At 39.2% G+C, this 18,931-nt stretch overlaps 1 protein-coding gene across 6 annotated transcripts in view; it reads left to right on the top strand.

Annotated features, from left to right (window-relative positions):
* The window catches only part of CFAP20DC (CFAP20 domain containing), a 276,467-nt gene that overhangs the window by 185,058 nt on the left and 72,478 nt on the right, over positions 1–18,931 (top strand). For 5 of the 6 annotated variants that reach the window (XM_006169141.3, XM_006169139.3, XM_006169140.3 and 2 more), the window contains 2 exons: positions 7,844–8,047; positions 17,268–17,329. In XM_006169141.3, coding sequence (XP_006169203.1) covers positions 7,844–8,047; positions 17,268–17,329 — 266 coding nt within the window. Of the gene's footprint in view, positions 1–7,843; positions 8,048–13,825; positions 13,921–17,267; positions 17,330–18,931 lie in introns of those variants that run through there. The other variant, XM_006169143.3, reaches the window with a different exon arrangement.

The following is an 18,931-nucleotide window of genomic DNA, read 5'->3' on the forward strand; positions in this document are numbered from 1 at the left end:
AGAAGGAAGTGCGGCATGGCCATACCTGCAGGGGATGATTTCTCATTTTCCCCCTCACTCTATCTGTCTTTCTCTAGCAAGCACACATGCCCTATGGGGAGAAAAAAGAAAGAGAGAGAGGGAGAAAAGTCTTTTGGAAGAATCTTATACTGTTAATAAGATTTGGGCAGGAAGAGGAAACTGGTCTTACAGGGTTTAGGTTAAGTTTATAGGGATGAAAATACCTAGATTGCTTTGAAACAGTATTACTGATTTTCTTTTTAAAATCATCATGTCTGAGTATTAGGGAACGCCAAGAAGTTCGTGGAAAAATGGAATTAAAGTGTGTGTTTATTTTGCCACCAAAATTTGAAGTTCATGCATACCTTTTTAAAATATATTTTCCATGAACTTTTTGAAAAACCTCCATTTTTATTTTTTGTCTGTTTAAATATTTTCTCTTAACGTAAATTCCGTGTGTCTAGCTTGTCCCATATTTTTCTGCCTGATAATTGCAAAATGCTACCATGTCCCTTTCTCATCCTTCCAGGCCTACCTTACAGTCCATCTCCATAAAGCCTACATGAGTGATCCCTCTGAAGATCCATTTTCTGATATGCCAGATTATGTTGTATATGTCCCTTATATTCTACTTCCACCATCCCCTGTATAGGACTTTGTTGTTGTTGTTGTTGTTGTTGTTTTTAGTTACTCTTGGTATCACAATGCAAACCAAAGGGCATCTCAGAGGTTTTATAGGTTCCAGAAGGAGAATAATATCCCAACTTGAGCAAGAACAGGAAGTTACTTGGATTTACAAGGTTTAGGTTAGGATTATAGGGATGAAAATACCTAGATTGCTTTGATACAGTATTGCTGATTTCCTTTTCTCCGATTCTGTTCTTTCCATGAAGAACAGAATAAGGTTCTTGATCTAATCTTATCCCATGGCCATGTTGCATTTTTCTTCACACCACCACTTATAAATTTAGCCTGTGTCACCCATAGTTCATTGGAACTGATCCTTATCTGAAGTTCACATGTAGGCAGCTATTTGATGGATTCAGCTACAATCTGTCTTCAGATTGCCTTACGAACAGAGATTGGGTGATGTGCATCAAGTTGAAAGGTTATTGGTTATGTTGGTTGTCTTTTATCTTTTTGCTGGAGTTTCCAGTTTTCCTTCAAATCATTATCAAAGCTGTGTGTGTTTATCAGTACTATACTGAACATATGCTACCTTATTTTGCAGTCCTCCTTTCTCTCTCTGTCTCTCTCTCTCTGCCTCTCTCTCTCTGTCTCTCTCTCTCGTTTTTTAGAGGTTTTTTCCTTGGAGCACTGAGCTTGCCAGAGAGAGACAGTGAGAGAATAAATGAGAAATTACACCCCCAGGGGGATGAACACACCACAATCCTTTCTCATTCATTCTCCCAGGATTTTGGGCATGCACACACAACGTGCCCAGTGTGATTTTCAAACCACTGGGTCTGGGACGTGAACCATGGTCAGCCAAGTGGGAGTCAAGCGGCTCCACCATCTGCTGGCCCCTGCAGTCATTTCTTTATAGCTCTCCACTGCCCTGCTAGATTGCAAGGCCTGTGAAAGGCCAGGCGCCCTATCTTCATGATCTTTGTAACTTCACTGACTTAGACTTCCAACGGCATCTGAAGAAAGAGCAATGAAAATAAATGGCTCACATGGCTCAGTGAGCAAAAGACTTGCCTGGAAATCTAAATGCAGTGGAATTTTATGACCTTAAGCCCATTCTGCTGTTTCTAAAACCAATCTGATTGATAAAGTCTCCCCTTTTTCCTACAAGGGTATTTTGAGATGAAATTGAGTTATACATACCATTTTGTGCCTTTCAGAGATAGAATTACATAAGGCGTTTTGCCTCTCAGCAGTTACATAATTTAGTTAGATGACATCTTATGCTGAAGTCCACTTTCATGTGAAGACATTATTGCAAGCCTTCTTTAGAAAAAAAAGAAATAATAATAATAAATGATATAGCCTTTCTGGTGATTTCTAGATGGTTTGAGAGACTGCAAATCAAAAATGTCTCAGAAACTAAGCTAATTACCTGTCACTGCCACCATTTGCCCTATTTGTGACTCTGGAGGAAGTTCCTTTCTTCTCTCTGCTTGTTTTTGGCTGCCCCTTCCAAGATCTTGTCAGAATACATTTTACTGTTAAATAAAATTATGGAAATACAGAGTTTCCAGCAAACTTAGCACCAACAGTTACAGGGTTTAGGTTAAGTTTATAGGGATAAAAATACCTAGATTGCTTTGAAACAGTATTACTGATTTTCTTTTTAAAATCATCATGTCTGAGTATTAGGGAACGCCAAGAAGTTCGTGGAAAAATGGAATTAAAGTGTGTGTTTATTTTGCCACCAAAATTTGAAGTTCATGCATACCTTTTTAAAATATATTTTCCATGAACTTTTTGAAAAACCTCCATTTTTATTTTTTGTCTGTTTAAATATTTTCTCTTAACGTAAATTCCGTGTGTCTAGCTTGTCCCATATTTTTCTGCCTGATAATTGCAAAATGCTACCATGTCCCTTTCTCATCCTTCCAGGCCTACCTTACAGTCCATCTCCATAAAGCCTACATGAGTGATCCCTCTGAAGATCCATTTTCTGATATGCCAGATTATGTTGTATATGTCCCTTATATTCTACTTCCACCATCCCCTGTATAGGACTTTGTTGTTGTTGTTGTTGTTGTTGTTTTTAGTTACTCTTGGTATCACAATGCAAACCAAAGGGCATCTCAGAGGTTTTATAGGTTCCAGAAGGAGAATAATATCCCAACTTGAGCAAGAACAGGAAGTTACTTGGATTTACAAGGTTTAGGTTAGGATTATAGGGATGAAAATACCTAGATTGCTTTGATACAGTATTGCTGATTTCCTTTTCTCCGATTCTGTTCTTTCCATGAAGAACAGAATAAGGTTCTTGATCTAATCTTATCCCATGGCCATGTTGCATTTTTCTTCACACCACCACTTATAAATTTAGCCTGTGTCACCCATAGTTCATTGGAACTGATCCTTATCTGAAGTTCACATGTAGGCAGCTATTTGATGGATTCAGCTACAATCTGTCTTCAGATTGCCTTACGAACAGAGATTGGGTGATGTGCATCAAGTTGAAAGGTTATTGGTTATGTTGGTTGTCTTTTATCTTTTTGCTGGAGTTTCCAGTTTTCCTTCAAATCATTATCAAAGCTGTGTGTGTTTATCAGTACTATACTGAACATATGCTACCTTATTTTGCAGTCCTCCTTTCTCTCTCTGTCTCTCTCTCTCTGCCTCTCTCTCTCTGTCTCTCTCTCTCGTTTTTTAGAGGTTTTTTCCTTGGAGCACTGAGCTTGCCAGAGAGAGACAGTGAGAGAATAAATGAGAAATTACACCCCCAGGGGGATGAACACACCACAATCCTTTCTCATTCATTCTCCCAGGATTTTGGGCATGCACACACAACGTGCCCAGTGTGATTTTCAAACCACTGGGTCTGGGACGTGAACCATGGTCAGCCAAGTGGGAGTCAAGCGGCTCCACCATCTGCTGGCCCCTGCAGTCATTTCTTTATAGCTCTCCACTGCCCTGCTAGATTGCAAGGCCTGTGAAAGGCCAGGCGCCCTATCTTCATGATCTTTGTAACTTCACTGACTTAGACTTCCAACGGCATCTGAAGAAAGAGCAATGAAAATAAATGGCTCACATGGCTCAGTGAGCAAAAGACTTGCCTGGAAATCTAAATGCAGTGGAATTTTATGACCTTAAGCCCATTCTGCTGTTTCTAAAACCAATCTGATTGATAAAGTCTCCCCTTTTTCCTACAAGGGTATTTTGAGATGAAATTGAGTTATACATACCATTTTGTGCCTTTCAGAGATAGAATTACATAAGGCGTTTTGCCTCTCAGCAGTTACATAATTTAGTTAGATGACATCTTATGCTGAAGTCCACTTTCATGTGAAGACATTATTGCAAGCCTTCTTTAGAAAAAAAAGAAATAATAATAATAAATGATATAGCCTTTCTGGTGATTTCTAGATGGTTTGAGAGACTGCAAATCAAAAATGTCTCAGAAACTAAGCTAATTACCTGTCACTGCCACCATTTGCCCTATTTGTGACTCTGGAGGAAGTTCCTTTCTTCTCTCTGCTTGTTTTTGGCTGCCCCTTCCAAGATCTTGTCAGAATACATTTTACTGTTAAATAAAATTATGGAAATACAGAGTTTCCAGCAAACTTAGCACCAACAGTGCCTGGCACATGGTGGGGTCTCACTGAGCATTTGTGGAATCTATTAATGAATCCATCTGTTTCCACCAAAGCAGATTAACGCGCTCTCCGAGCCTGCTACTCCCCAGCCTCTGCTTCATCATTGCCAGTGGTAGAGAGTCCCTCCCAAGGCTACTTATTCCATTTGTCAACAAATTTAATTACTATCACATGCTACCTTAGAATTCTGTGAGGCTTTCTGTAGTTTTTCTGGGCAGTTAGTCACTTCCGTATTCCTCAAGCATCTTAGTCATATCTCTGTGGCGGTATTGATCACAGTGCATTATAATTCCTGTTATGTAATACCTGTAATGTCTGCCTTTCAGACCCTGAGCTCCACAAGGACAAAGGAGCACCTTGTTCTTTATGCTTTCAGCACTTAGCATAGTACAGGATGGATGAAAGACTGGAAGGAGAGGGACAGAGAAAATCAAAGAGTAATAATTACAGGGAATACCTGTATTGATAGGCAACTTGGCGGTTTCCTAAGACGGATGTATTCACCACTAAAATGTGTGCTAGAGACAACCCATTTGGATTTGGGAGCACAATTTTGAAATTGTTTTCATTTATTTTTAAATCTCAGACATTTAAATTTGTGTCTGTTTTATACTATACATACTATTTTAATGTAATTGTACATGTGTTTAACTTATAAATAAACATATTAAAAGGTACATACTCAAGCATTTTCTAAGAAAGATACAAATCATAAGTTTGGAGACCTCTAATATAACTGCTTGTCAAATACTATAGTAAAACATTTCATATATATTATTTAGTCCACCAAAGTCTCACGAGGTATATGCCATGGTCCCCATTTTATAGATCAAGAGACAGAAATGGGGAGGGTAGGTCATTTATCCAATCATGTACAGTTGGCAAATGGTGGCACTAGGGGCAGATTTAGATCTGCACAACTTAATCACTGCCCCATTCTGTCATATTTTTCTGTCCTAGCACCCATGGTTGCTCTTCAGGTATAGTCCAGTCTTGTGGGTCAGGTAAATAAATTGAATAGATGAATCAATCTTATTAAGTACATATTAAGAAAAATTCCTTTTAAGCAATTTCTTCTTAAGAAAAATTATAGAAATTAAATTGTCACTTTTCAATTATAAAAATATGTTTTATCCATCACAAGCTAGATAACATACCTGTGTGACACATTAGAAGTTTCATTTCTTGACAGAAAAAAACTGAAGTGAAGGACACCAGGTCATTATTCACTGTTGCACCTGAAGTCAAGAGGCTGGTGCTCTCACTGAAACATTTGATTACCCACTACTACTTTTTTTTTTTTAATTAAGATATCATTTGTATACCATAAAATGTACCCTTTAAAGTTTAAATTTCAGGAGTTTTTAGTACATTCACAGATTCTGTAACTGTCATGATGAGCTAATGTCAGAACATTTTTCTCATCCCCAAAGTTCCTTATACCCATTAGCAGTCACGTCCTATTCCTGCAATCCCTGGCATCCACCAATCTCCTTTGTTTCTGTGGATTTGCCTGTTGGCAATATGTGGCCTTTATGTCTGCCTTAAATTCACAGTGTTTTTTTTTTTTTTTTTTGGAGAGGTTTTTGCTATAGGGCACGTGCGCTCGCCAGACAGACAGAGAGAGACAGAGAGACAGAAAGCGAGAAATCACCCCCCAGGGGGGATGGTCACGCTGCAATCCCTTCTCCTCCATTCTCCTCTCGGGATCTTGGGCACGCACGCACACGCGCCCGGTGTGAGAGTTAAGCCACCGGGTCTGGGACACGAACCGCGGTCGACTACGTGAGAGTCCAGCAACATAGCCATTACGCTAACTGCTGGTTCCCAATTCACAGTGTTTTCAAGGTTCATCTAGGTCATAGCTTCTATCAATCCATTACTCTTCATGACTGAGTGATGTTCAGTTATCTGGACAAATAAAACTCCATTCATCCATTGATGAATATTTGGTTGTAAATGATGCTGCTATGAACATTTGTCTCTATGTTTGAACACAAGTGTGAACATATGTTTTCAGTTCTCATAGTATATGCCTAGGAGTGAATTGCTGGGTCACCCAGTGAACTGCATTTAACATTTTAAGAATCACCACACTGTTTTCCAAAATGGCTGCACCATTTTACATTCCCACCAGGAATGTGTGAGGATCTCAGTCTCTCTATGTCCGCACTGATACCCACCCATGGCTGTCTTTTTCATTATAATCATCGAGTGGGTAGAAGGGTATCTCGCTGTGGTTTTAATTTGTATTTCTCTAATGACAATGATGCTGAGCATCTCCTCATGTGTTTATTGTCTCCTCAGCTCCTTCTTTTAAATTTAGATGATTTCTATTTCCTTTTTTTTTAGTGCTTTTCATTGGGATATAAATTCTGTTCTTCTTCTTGTGATATCTGTTTTGCCCCTAAGAACTCTCAAAGCACATTAAATACTCATGAAATCTCTTATTAAAGATTGCACGGCCTCTCAGGGTGCCAAGCTGCTGGTGCTGTGAACTGTAAAGATTTTACAGAGTTTCTTTCCACTGGCAACTTTCCAGAAAAATCTCCACATCACATTATTAGATAACAGCCTTTTATAAGCCCCAAATTATTATGATCATAATGCTTTATTAAAAAGCATTTAATGTCATTAGAATCCAATTTTTTTTTTCAAAATGATATGTTCTTAACTTTTTACATCCCTACGAGACAGAAAAGAAGCAAGAAAAGGCAGTAGCTGTCTCAAAGGGGCCTCCAAGAAAGTAAGTGTAGAGATTTGAATATCTAAAAATTCTAGTGAGCCTTAAAAAAAAAAAAAAAAAAAACCTTTTGGAATAAAGCCAGTATTTCCAGCTATATAAGAAACTTTCAAAATTACTTTTAGATTACATATCAGTCCTGGATATAAACTGCACTATTTATGTGTGATAGTAATATTTTAGCAATGCTGAAATTAAAATTTGCCATCAAATCTGATGTAGGCCAGAAAAAACTCTGAAAAGTTCATATGGCAATTTCTTCCCTGTACATTGAAGTAATATTTATATTAGCTTCTAAAGATTTATAGTAGTAGTCTTTAAAAAAAAAAAATGTTTTCAGGGCACAGTATAGATGTGTAGGAACCACGAGGCCTTTCTGGCTCTCAGACCTTCCATATTCCCTCCTTATGTTCAAATTTAATTTGATGGCTAGTAGTGCATACTTTAAGATTCTCTGAGAGTGCTGAGGAGCTGACCCAGTTGTGGGTGAGAAAAGCCTCCGTAAGGAAGTGACACATACTTTATGGACTATAGGATACCTCAAAGTTAGCCAATACCTGGGGCAAGTGGGTGAGCATATGCAGAACTGAGGCAGACACAAGTGCAATGCTTTTAAGGACCTCCGTGAAAGGCAGTGTGACTGGCATGTCAGGGACAGACAGGTGAGGCAAGGGGTTCAGTGACACATGAAGGCATGTTAAGGATCTGTCGATGGGGAGCCCTTGCAGGGATTAAGGCTGTAGAAGAGCTTTTGTTGGTAGCCCATAGAATTAAGAATGGCCAAGTGACCCGTTGTTCTCTCATTTTCCTCTCCCTTGGTCAGGAATACGACTGGAGGAACTACCAGCCCAGCAAGATGAGTGAATCCGAGTTACAGATGCTGGCGAGCCTGCGGCGCCAGCAAAACGAAGAACTGGAGGAGGCTGAGGCTTCCCATGGCCTGAGCGCATCCCAGGTTGACAACTGCAACGTCAGCATCAGTACTAGCAGCGACGACACGACCACCTGGAACTCCTGCCTGCCACCCGTGAGTCCCAGGCTTCGTGTCTTTGTCTTGTTACCTTAATGAGGAGCAGACTTCTTCCTAACAGAGCCCAGCCCTGCTGGGGAAAACTCGGGCCAGAATGACAGTACTCCCTATGAGAAATATTCAGAACCCCTTCTGAGATAGTGTTTTAGGGCTAGGGCAGAGATTAGGAGATAATGTCTTTCCTTGTATTTTTTTAAGTTTATTTATCTATTTCTTTCATGTGTGAGAGGGAAGGAGAAAAGAAAGAGTCAGCATCCCCAACAGGGTCCTAATGTGATCCACGCCCAGCCTTCAGCCAGCCCTGAATCATGGGCAGGTGTGCCCATACTCTGGGAGGTCTTCAGACTTGAACCAGGAACACTCCCATGTGGGATTGTCTTACAGAGCATCATGTTTTACCACTGCGTCACCATCCGACCCGACATTGTCTTTCCTTAATTTACCTTATTTACCCTTCAGAAAATGTATGTGCAATGATGTATAAAACCATATGCTGAAAGAAGAAAAGAATAATTTTACCATAGACTTTGGGTATCCCATTGTATCCCTTGTTCCTAGCACAAGCCCTGTGGCACATAAAAAAAAAGACTCAATACTTGTTAAATATGTATTTCATATTTCTAAATGAATGAGCAGAGGAAGACTATAGCAATTCTAAATATTGCTTGGATATGAGAGCAAAAAAGAACCTTCTGTCGGAGTCAGCACATGCTCACTGACCCCCCTCTGTGTCTAAGGGGCCACAATAGGTGCTATGGATGTTCCAGACACCCAGTGCCTTACATGTGTCATCTCACTTACTCCCTTCTACTGCCCTAGGTGGTAAGTACTATTAGAGTTCCCATTTCCAGATGAAAAAATTGAGGCTCTTGAGTAAAGTGATTCAGACCTAGCTTGGCCTGACTGCCGAATCCAAGCTCTTTTCTGCCATGATAGGGTGACTCCTTGATGTGGGACATACTTGTCACGTCAGTGCTGTAGATAGCCAGTGAAGGTGAGAGTTCTGTGATTTGGAGAGAAATTACGAGAGTCTTCGTGGAAGAAGAGTTTAAACTGGCTCTAAGGAGATGTGGGGAGAAAAACTGTCAGTTTTTCATTAATATTCTTCATTTAGTCCCACCTTGTTCACCTTCCAGGTTCCGTTTCCTTCATTAGCACGCCTATCAAACATGTATAACACCTCAAGAAGTCTTGGTCCCAAAGAGCAGCCGCCCACCCAGGAGCATACCCCTGATTTAGTCACTGGTTACCAAACATCCTTGTAGAAAGCTAAGATCATAAGAATTAGTTGCAAATGTATGTCAATGTAATTTGTGATAAAATTGAAACATTGCCTTTCTTAGGAAATATTCCTTTGTAGTCATTTAAACTGCAAGTAAGAGGGAGAACAGTGGCCTCCCAGTCGAGCTCATTCTGTCATGAAGTAGCTCAGAAACCAACATTACAAAGGGCAAGCTGAGGAATTATTATTTATGGACCAAAAAGGCTGAACTCTTGGTTGCCCTGGATACCACGTCCTCATCACTGTCCTCTTCTGGCAAGGACTGAAGTCTCCTGCATGATAACTACTCTGCTGTAAAAGTATATGGCCAAAAATAACACCATTGGTAATGGACTTAATAACCCTTCTTTCTGTCTGACCAAACGAGAAATTAAAAACATTCTATTTTCCAGTCAGAGAAAATATTGAAAAGCCTACCTTTGATATTCCTAAGATATGTTTATTATTGCATCAAATTCAGCCCATTCCCACACTGGAATGATTACCAAATAGAAAATTGCATTCCCTAATGAACTCTGCATCCTGCTGCTCATACAGAGTTTAAATAGAGCAATTTACAAGCACCATTGTGGTTTCTCTCAGAGCTCATGCTTTTCTGTTTAGAAGGTGCATAGGGACGATGAAAAATAAGTAGTGAAAGAACTGGTAACTTTATCACAGTGATATCCTACTCGTATCTCAGTCAGTGGTGTCACCATTCACGCTGGTGCTCAAGCCAGAAATTTAGAAGACATCATCACTCTCCCCCTCTTTCATCTCCCATAGCCAGTCGGTCTCCAAATCCTGAGAATATTTTTTCCCTTTCCCTTTTACCCCTTTCCTTTTCTAATATCACAACCTAGACGTTTTATTTTGCATCTGAATTCCTTCAACAGTCCCCTAACATCCCGTGTCTCTAGTCCAAGCTGTGATAACTCTAAAGAGATGGCCACAGTTCAAATCCAAGCTGTGACCTTATGAAGCACGTGGCACTGTTTTTGAGACAGAATAAGCACTCAGTGTAACAGTTAGTTGTCATTATTATTAATATTCACTGTAGTGATCTTTCTAAAGCCCAGATATGATCTAATCTCTTCCCTACCTAAAGCCCTTCAGTCCCCCCATTGCCACTTCATTTTGGCACACAGCATCCCATGAGCTGAGACCTGCTTTCATCTTTCACTGCTTTCTACTGTTCACTCCATGCCTTGGTCCCACTTGCAATTCCCTAAATGCACTTTGTGCATATCCCTGTCCCTTGTACCTGATCAGCCCTCAAAACTTTGCTCCAAAGCCTTTTGTAGCAGTTCTCCAGGTCTCATTGTGAGGGACACTCCTTCTCTCCACCAGTGGCCGTTGGGCATATCCCCGTAGCTCTCACCACAAGCTACATGGCCAACTGAGTGATTCAAGTCCCAGACCCAACAGCAGTTTGAGAAACATATTGGGTGTGTGTATGTGTGTGTGTGTGTGTGTGTGTGTGTGTGTGTGTGTGTCCAAAACCTGAAAGGAGAGAGAAATAGAGAAGACAGGATTGTAGTGTGACCATTTCCCATAGAGGAGTGTTCTTTCTCTCTCTCTCTCTCCCCCCTCCCCCTCCCTCCCTCTCTCCCTCTCTGTTTCTGTTTCTGTCCCCCATAAACACACACACACTCTCTGACAAAACTAAAAATAAATAAATAAATAAATAAATAACCCCCCCTTTTTTTTTTCTCTAAAATGTGGTTATCTTATCAGAATTCCAAAATAAATATGAGCTTTACTTGGGTTAAAGAAATCCCAAGTGATGCATAATATTTTATATTCAAGATTTGATAAATGGGTATGAAATATACCCAAAGGAAAAATCTCCCTCCGAGCAAGTCCAACAGTAAGAAAAAGAAATGTAGTCAGGTCACATTGAGTTTAGCATCTTTACCTGATGACTTCACACTCATTGCAGTCTGCAAGCAGAAAACCCACGCAGAGCAAAATAAAGTCTTTAGCAAAATCTATTGTGTTTACCACAGCTTTGATCCCTCAGCTTTCCTCGGCATCTGTACAGTTCAGAGTAATATGTACTGTTTAAAAGGTGTTTAGATATAATAAATTAGTCATTTAAAAGTGTAATTAAATGTAACCATATTTCTTATAGCAAATTGGCTTTTGTAGGCCTCTCTTGCTAAATAAATCAAGCCTACTGAGAAATCCATTGGCCTTTGACAGACAAATTTTTCAAAGTTTCTAACTTAGAACCAAATTCAATTAAAACAATACTTTACAACTTCTGTGGAAACCAGGCTACAAGTAATCAATTTTGGAGGGTTTCTGTTAGGAGTTGCCCTCATGAGATTTATTCAAAAACCAGGCTCTAGGCAGCCAGAGGAAGGGAGCTAGGAGTTAGTTATAATGGATTTTTAAGTGAATGTTATCTTGGTGAGGAATTTTGATTGACAGTAGCATAAAACCGTGTTGTGTGTGTTCTTTTTATTTCTTTTAATTGCTACAGGGTGTATATGCTAACCAGAGAAAGACACAGACAGTGAGAGGGAGAGAGCACCCTCCAAATGGGGCATGGTCACACCACAGTCCCTTTTTCTCCATTTCTCCAACCTGGTGGGATTTGGGGCACACTTGCATATGTGACCAGCAGGTTTTTCAAGCTGCCAAGGCCAGGATTCAAAATGCATTATCGGCCATGTGGAATCCAACTCCCTTAACCACTAGGCTGCAAGACCACCTGTGTGTGTTTTCTTTTTAAGGAAAAAGAATAGCTATTTATGGACACATCTTCCTGTGTTAGTCAATAGAATGTACACCCTAGATCAGCCAACCTGGGCGCAAATGCCAGCCCTGCCAGACACCGACACGATCAGCTGTAAAATGTGAATAGTAAGGGGGCCTTCTGCGTACTGGCGTTGTGTGGATTGAATGTGTGTCCTGAATACAAGTGCCCAGGGCTTCTTGACAGAGTTAGCTCACACTGACTGTAAACTTCTGCTCCCCTGAGGTTACTCTCCTCAAAGGGCCACTTGAGTGATCAGAAAAGATTTCTAGGACATTTTTCATTTTTATTACTACAAAGGGCTATAAGGGTGGGCAGAGACTCTGCCATGCTTGTTTTGATGTGAGCTTAACCATTGGCATCCAGACTGACCCCTACAGAGCTTTTCAAGTAAACTCATTATTTCAATATTTCATTATTTCTCTATTCCTCCTAGAAGAGCATGCCTAATGTGCTTGCTACCCTGTGAGCAGATGTCCTAAAGCCATCATTCCTTCAAGTTAAGAATTCCCATAACCTAATATCAAGCATTTAAGTCTCCTCAGCTTGCAAAAAGGAAAAGCTCATCACACGCATCCATCAACATGGCATGTTGCAGAGCATAATATTTGGAGGAAAAGAATTAGACAAAATGCACTTAATAAAATTACTAGAATATGGTGAGGTTCTCAGACAAGTTATTTATGGTCTCGATTAACCTTGCAACATTATTGCCATTTTCATAGGTTTTTACGTTAACAGCGTGAAAATATTGTCTTTACCTTTTAACATAGCAAGATTATCTTATCTCCTCTTCTTTTATTTAGCCTTCACTTCTCTCCCTCACCCCAAAATTTCTGGCAGCTTGATCGCAGAAAAGCACAGCTTCTTTTGCTCCTGGTAGTTAATTTTATGTGAATGCTGTTTTCCTGGAGCTAGCGCATGGCAACAGCACCACCAACAGGGCGAGGCCCTGAGTTTCCAGGATCTGTTTCATTGCCTTGCTCAATAGCATATCAGCATTTACATGATTCCTGGCTGTTGTGAATCCAAAATATAATCTACTGGCATTTCAGGCTCTTTATAGTTAATAGGTCTTAATTTCTTCTGATCAACAAATTCATTAACTTCTCAATTCTCTTAGGGTCTAATGAGTTTTCTTTTAATCCTCTTGAACTACAAAGGTAAGTAGTTGATTGTGCTAAGCTGTAGATAAATCAGATGAGCAGATGTTCTGATAGAGCTATAGAAAGGATACGCAAAAACTGATATTAGAGTCAGTATAATGTCGACGCTGTCAGGAAAAAATATCGGAATGTGCATGTTGTTCTGTGTTTAGTGACGATGAAAGTCATTCCATGAAATAAGCTTTTCTCACTCTCAGAGTGCTGTCTGTTATATCTTACATCTGTCCCAAATTTAGCAATGTGGCAAAACATTTTCTTTTATTTTAAATATATAGTGACATATCATAAGGATTAAATCTAATGAATTTAATATATTTTAAGGAGAGAGTTGTATATATTTTAAATAAATGTATTTTAGGACCAGTTTTCCTGTCATAAATATGATGTTGCCATATTTGGTATTCAGAAACTTAGGTATCCAACACTCCAGGTGAACTCCCAAGTGAGAGTAAGCACTACAGTCTAGTAGTTGTGGAATCGGACTGCCTGGGTTCAAATTCTGGCTTCACTGTTTCCTGGCAGACATGACCTTGGTTTAGCTCAGTGTCTGATTTTCCATTAGTTCTTAATTCTGTCTATTTCAGAGAGCTGATGTGAGGATCCAGTGAGATAAAATCTATCAAGAATTAAAGTGGGGCCAGCAGATGGCGTGGTAATTAAGGTGCTGGACTCCCACATGGCCAACTGGGATTCAAGTCCCGAACCTGGTATCTTGCTTTCTTATTTTCCTTTTCTCTCTCTCTCTCTGGTCAAATTAAAAAATAGTAGTAACAAGTAAAGTAAAATAAAATAAATAATTCTTTTCTTTTTCTTTTGAGAGGTTTTTGCTATAGGGTGTGTGCGCTCGCCAGAAAGACAGAGAGAGACAGAGAGACAAAAAGCGAGAAATCACCCCCCAGAGGGGGTGGCCATGCCACAATCCCTTCTCCTCCATTCTCCTCTCGGGATCTTGGGCACGCACGCACACGCGCCTGGCGTGAGTTTTAAGCCACCGGGTCCGGGACGCGAACCACGGTCGACTACGTGGGAGTCCAGCAACATAGCCATTACGCTAACTGCTAGTCCCAATAATTCTTTTTTTTTTTTTTAAGAAAAGGAAGAATTATCAGAGACTAGGTGCTCAATGAGTATTATACTACTGCTATTTTTACCTTTTCCTATAATTTAACCAGAGGTTGCATGCATTCACCAGAGAGAGCCAGAGAGCGGAGAGGAAAAAAAGCACCCTCCGTGGCATGCGATCACACCATAATTCCTTTTCCTCCATTTTTTCATCCTTCCAGGATTTGGGGCATGCAAGCACATGCACCCAGGGTGTTTTTCAAGTCACCCAGGACCAAGATTGAAACTGCATGGTTGGTCACATGAGATCCGACTCAACCACTAGGCCACTTGGCCCCAACTACTACTATTATTGTCATTGTCTGCAGTTATTTGTAGATATTTGTTGTTACTCTTTTACATCTATTTTAGCTGTTCTTTGGATATGGCTAAATTCCAAAATCAAACAACTATTTTTTATTCACTTACCATTGCTTTCACAAGACGTTGCCTACTTAGAAATAGGTCTACTGCTACCTATCTAGAGAAGCATGCTGCAGGGAAGGAAAACATTTTTTTAACACATCCTGTGTTCATTGCTGAGGGCCCTGTAACAAAAGATAGATTAACAAGAGAAAAAAAAACACACACACAAATTAGGTTTTTCATAACATAGGAGATATCATAAGAAAATGAAGACCCAAAGAAAGGATTAAATTAAATTTATATATTTTCATGCTAGGTTTGATATGAACGGAAAGTTACAGGGAAATATAACCGGGCAAAGGAGATATGAGCTCATGGTAATAAACTGGGAGAAACTTGGCAAGGCCCATTTGTTCAGATTCTTCTCTGACTCTGTATTCAAAAATAAGAATGTCAACTTTCTTCTGGGTAGAGAGGGACACTCTCGCATGAGGGTCTTTTGACCTATTTTATGGGCAGGTCAGAACATCCCTTCTAGGTTTTATGACCAGGTTCCCCAGCAGGGGGAAGTGAGGGTGACTGCTTCTATTGTTTTCGCAAAGGCCCAGGTGCCATATTTGCAGTAGTGTATCCTGAACTCCATCAGTTACCTGCTTGCAGGGAGGACATCTGGCTTCAGACATACAGTCATTCACCTTTATATCTATTCATGTCGGCAGTTCTCAGGATTTGGAAAAGTTTCCCTGTTTGTTTTGTTTTGTTTTCTAGCACTAACAGTCACTAGGAATGCGAGTCTTGTGTTGATTATGTTCTTTTATTTACTTCTTGTAACGTTGAATCTGTTTTAAATCAACATGAGCAAAGATGGAAAGGTTTAAATTATAGTCCATATAATTTACAGTCAGAGCTGAGTAACAAACAAGATAGCATTCTGTAGTCATTTTTTACTTTCCAAGGACTGGAGGAAGTCATTGGGAATAGGAGTTTGTGGCTGAGTATAAATAGAATTAATAATAGAAAATTAAGAAATGGAAATTTGGCCGAACATCAGGACAACGATGCTTAGAGTTATGGAAATGCCTCTGTAAATAAATAGGCAGAGGTCCATTCACTGGAGGCCTGAGTACAGCTGAAATATTGGATGAATACCGATGAATGTATTATCGGGAGTATTTCTATACCAGTGTGAGTTGGTCCAGAAAACCTGTTAGGCCCTTTGCTTGTTAATTCCTTTTCTTGCCATGAAATAATAAAGCCTAAATCATAGAACTAAATTTCACTTGCAAATTGCTGAAAGTCTTATTTCTCTAGTGAGATCAAATATGTCTTATGACATGTTTTTCCTTCCACTGTTCTCCCAGCTGTTGTTTCTTATTACTGAAATGGTGATGCATTGATATTGGTTCAATTACCAAAGTATCTGAGCACATTTAAATTCATGGTGCATCACAGGTAGTCAGGCTAAGTGACTGTGATTATCAAACAGGGTGTTTGATTTAAATTAAAGGAACACTTCCAAGAGATTATTTATAGAGGAGGACAGTTTACTCTGAAGAATTCCCATCACCTGTGTCATTAATATTGTAGGACCCATTAAAATAAGGAATATATGGAAAAATAAAGAATATGGGCTCTGTATACTGAGCAAGAAGCCTTACTGCCAACCCCTTTGGAAGTAACCAGCAAAAGGCTTTTGAATACAATTCAAAATGTATACCAAATTCAAACTTGTAATAAAATGAGAATGTTTCAAAAAAACCTTTTTTATTATAATTACATTGTTTTTAACCACTAAAGTGTAAGAAAAACACTTAAAGCTAATATCCAAGAACATAATTCATATTAGATATACTAGAATTTTCTCCCTCTGTAAAACAAAGAAAAAGAGATCACATTCTGTTGGAGGCCAGTGTTTAAGCTACCTGAGATGTAGTTGTTCAGCTGTGTTTTGAAATAGTAACTTAAAGGTTTCTTACACAGGGAAAATTTGAGATTTCATATTTTTGTTAGGTATTGGCATCACTTTTCTCAGTTCATTGATTACTGTTTGAGGTTATATTATATAGTTTGGGAAGATGACCACCTTGGCCTAAAATCTACATGTGTAATTCTCATTCATGGTAATAGAAGTTATCCTTGAGATATCAGTGTATTTATTTATATCTCAGGGTTGCTAGATTATTGCAAATTCTTGCAATGAAGTGTAAACTTCATGAGATATCTTGTTATGTTTTGCTCTGTCTGTAAAAATCAACCAATGTTAACACCATAAAAATTCCACAAGGAGGAATATTCCAACACATGAACTTTAATTACATCACAGATGTTATCAAGTCCAGTGGCTAGCCATTAAAATAACCTTTGTTTTCTCATTTAAACCGTCCTGCTTTTTGCTGGCCCTCCTAGAGAGCCTCTGACTGTTCTGTGAAATAAACCCAGACCCTTTTTATGAATTGTGTCTCATGAAAAAAATTACAGTAATGAATGTAGATGCCGAAGTATATGTGAAAAGCATTGTGCTGACAAATACCTACTTCTCAAACGTTTTGTCTTTTACAGCCTGTCAACCAGGGTCGTCACTATCAGAAAGAAATGAATCCACCTTCTCCTTCTAACCCCCGGTAAGAATCATTGGTAATCAAAATTTTTAAAAAAAAAGAAGATTATTTAGAAGATTGTGCATTTTTTTGGTTTCATGAAATGGTTATCCATTAGTTCCAAAGAGCTTCCAAAATTCTTTTCTTATAAAGTCTTAGTTCAACAGTAGTAGTAACAAGACTACCTATATTTAAATACCCGCCTTCTGCTAGCCTCTTGGACTTTGAACAAGTCATTAGATCAAAGTAATTCATAATTGCCTTGTGTATTTTGGGGAGGTCAAGTTCTGAGCACAGTTCCTGGCAAATAGTGAGCTCTCTTTAACTGTTCATTTATTCATTGTTATCTTTTTTGCATAGTATTTTATTTTTATAAGTATTTGATGTTTAGGACATTTTAGGCATAAATCTTTTTTATATATCTGATGCCTTTTTATTAAGATAGCTTATATGAGTTCAAGTGGCCACTTCTCTTTGTTTTTTATAATTTCAGAAGTTCGTAATCTCAAAATTATTTCAAAAATTTCATTGGCCTATGAGTTATTGGTCAATATAGAAAAATCATTCTTTAAGCTCATTGGGAACAAGCAAATCTGAATTAGAGTTTTATAATACATATAGTGTGTATGGCTTTCGGATAAATACAGTTATATAGTTTATGCATATAGATCAGTATCGCTTTATCACTATTACACACTAAGACGTCGTTGAAAAGTCTATCTGTCTTGAACGTCACCCACAGAGGCATAATTACTGTAATGCATCTCATTAGCCAAGTGCATCCCATTTTCAAGCTATCTAACCTGGGTTGCACGTTATCTCATGGAACAGACCCAAACTAAGGATAGTGTTGTAGTTCTGCCTCTGGGGTCTGGTGTCTATCACATGGTTTCTGACTTAGGTCTCTGGTTTCTCATAACCAGAATGACTTGGCTAGTATTAAAAGGGAGTCAGTCAGAAAAAGAAAGCTAGAGAGGAAGACAGAGAAAGGGAAAGGTGGGAAGGATTTAGGATTTATTAAGAAGACAGGGCCACATCCTGGAACCCACTGACAGCCAGACCTCAGGAGGTCCTGCAGGTAGAAACTGGAAAGCCACAAGGCAAACACTATCCTCGCTTCATCCTTACTTGCTTCCTCCAGTCTACTCCACTCTTCTCCCTAAGCACCAGCTTTCTCTGCTTCCCAGTCCACATAGGGCTGTCGGACAGCTCTTGAGTTTGCATAGTACAGTTCAAAGTGCATGCCGAGGCTGACAGACTATGTCTGACTCCTAATTTCTACTTTCCAAGAGGGAGAATGTGACTCTCCTAGCTTGGTCCAGGTATCACCTTCTGGTTCAATTAGCAATGAACAGAGAACCACACAATGTAAAACTAGCACAATTCCCAAGAGAGCAGCTGCATGGTTTATACAGCTTTGACTGCAGCCCAGAACATTCATGACACAGAGTAAATGTTCTTTATTATCAATAATCTCTTCCGAGTGTTTATGGTCTTTCTACCTCATCTGGTCACGCTTTCATGTTACCTAGTAGAATTGTCACCATCATAAATAGATATTATCAGGAGGTAGAACCTGAGATTGTCATTTCAGTATATATAAAAGGGTATTTTAACATTCCATAA

This window comes from Tupaia chinensis, unplaced genomic scaffold (genome assembly GCF_000334495.1).
Source record: "Tupaia chinensis unplaced genomic scaffold, TupChi_1.0 Scaffold146828_1, whole genome shotgun sequence".
Lineage (NCBI taxonomy): Eukaryota > Metazoa > Chordata > Mammalia > Scandentia > Tupaiidae > Tupaia > Tupaia belangeri.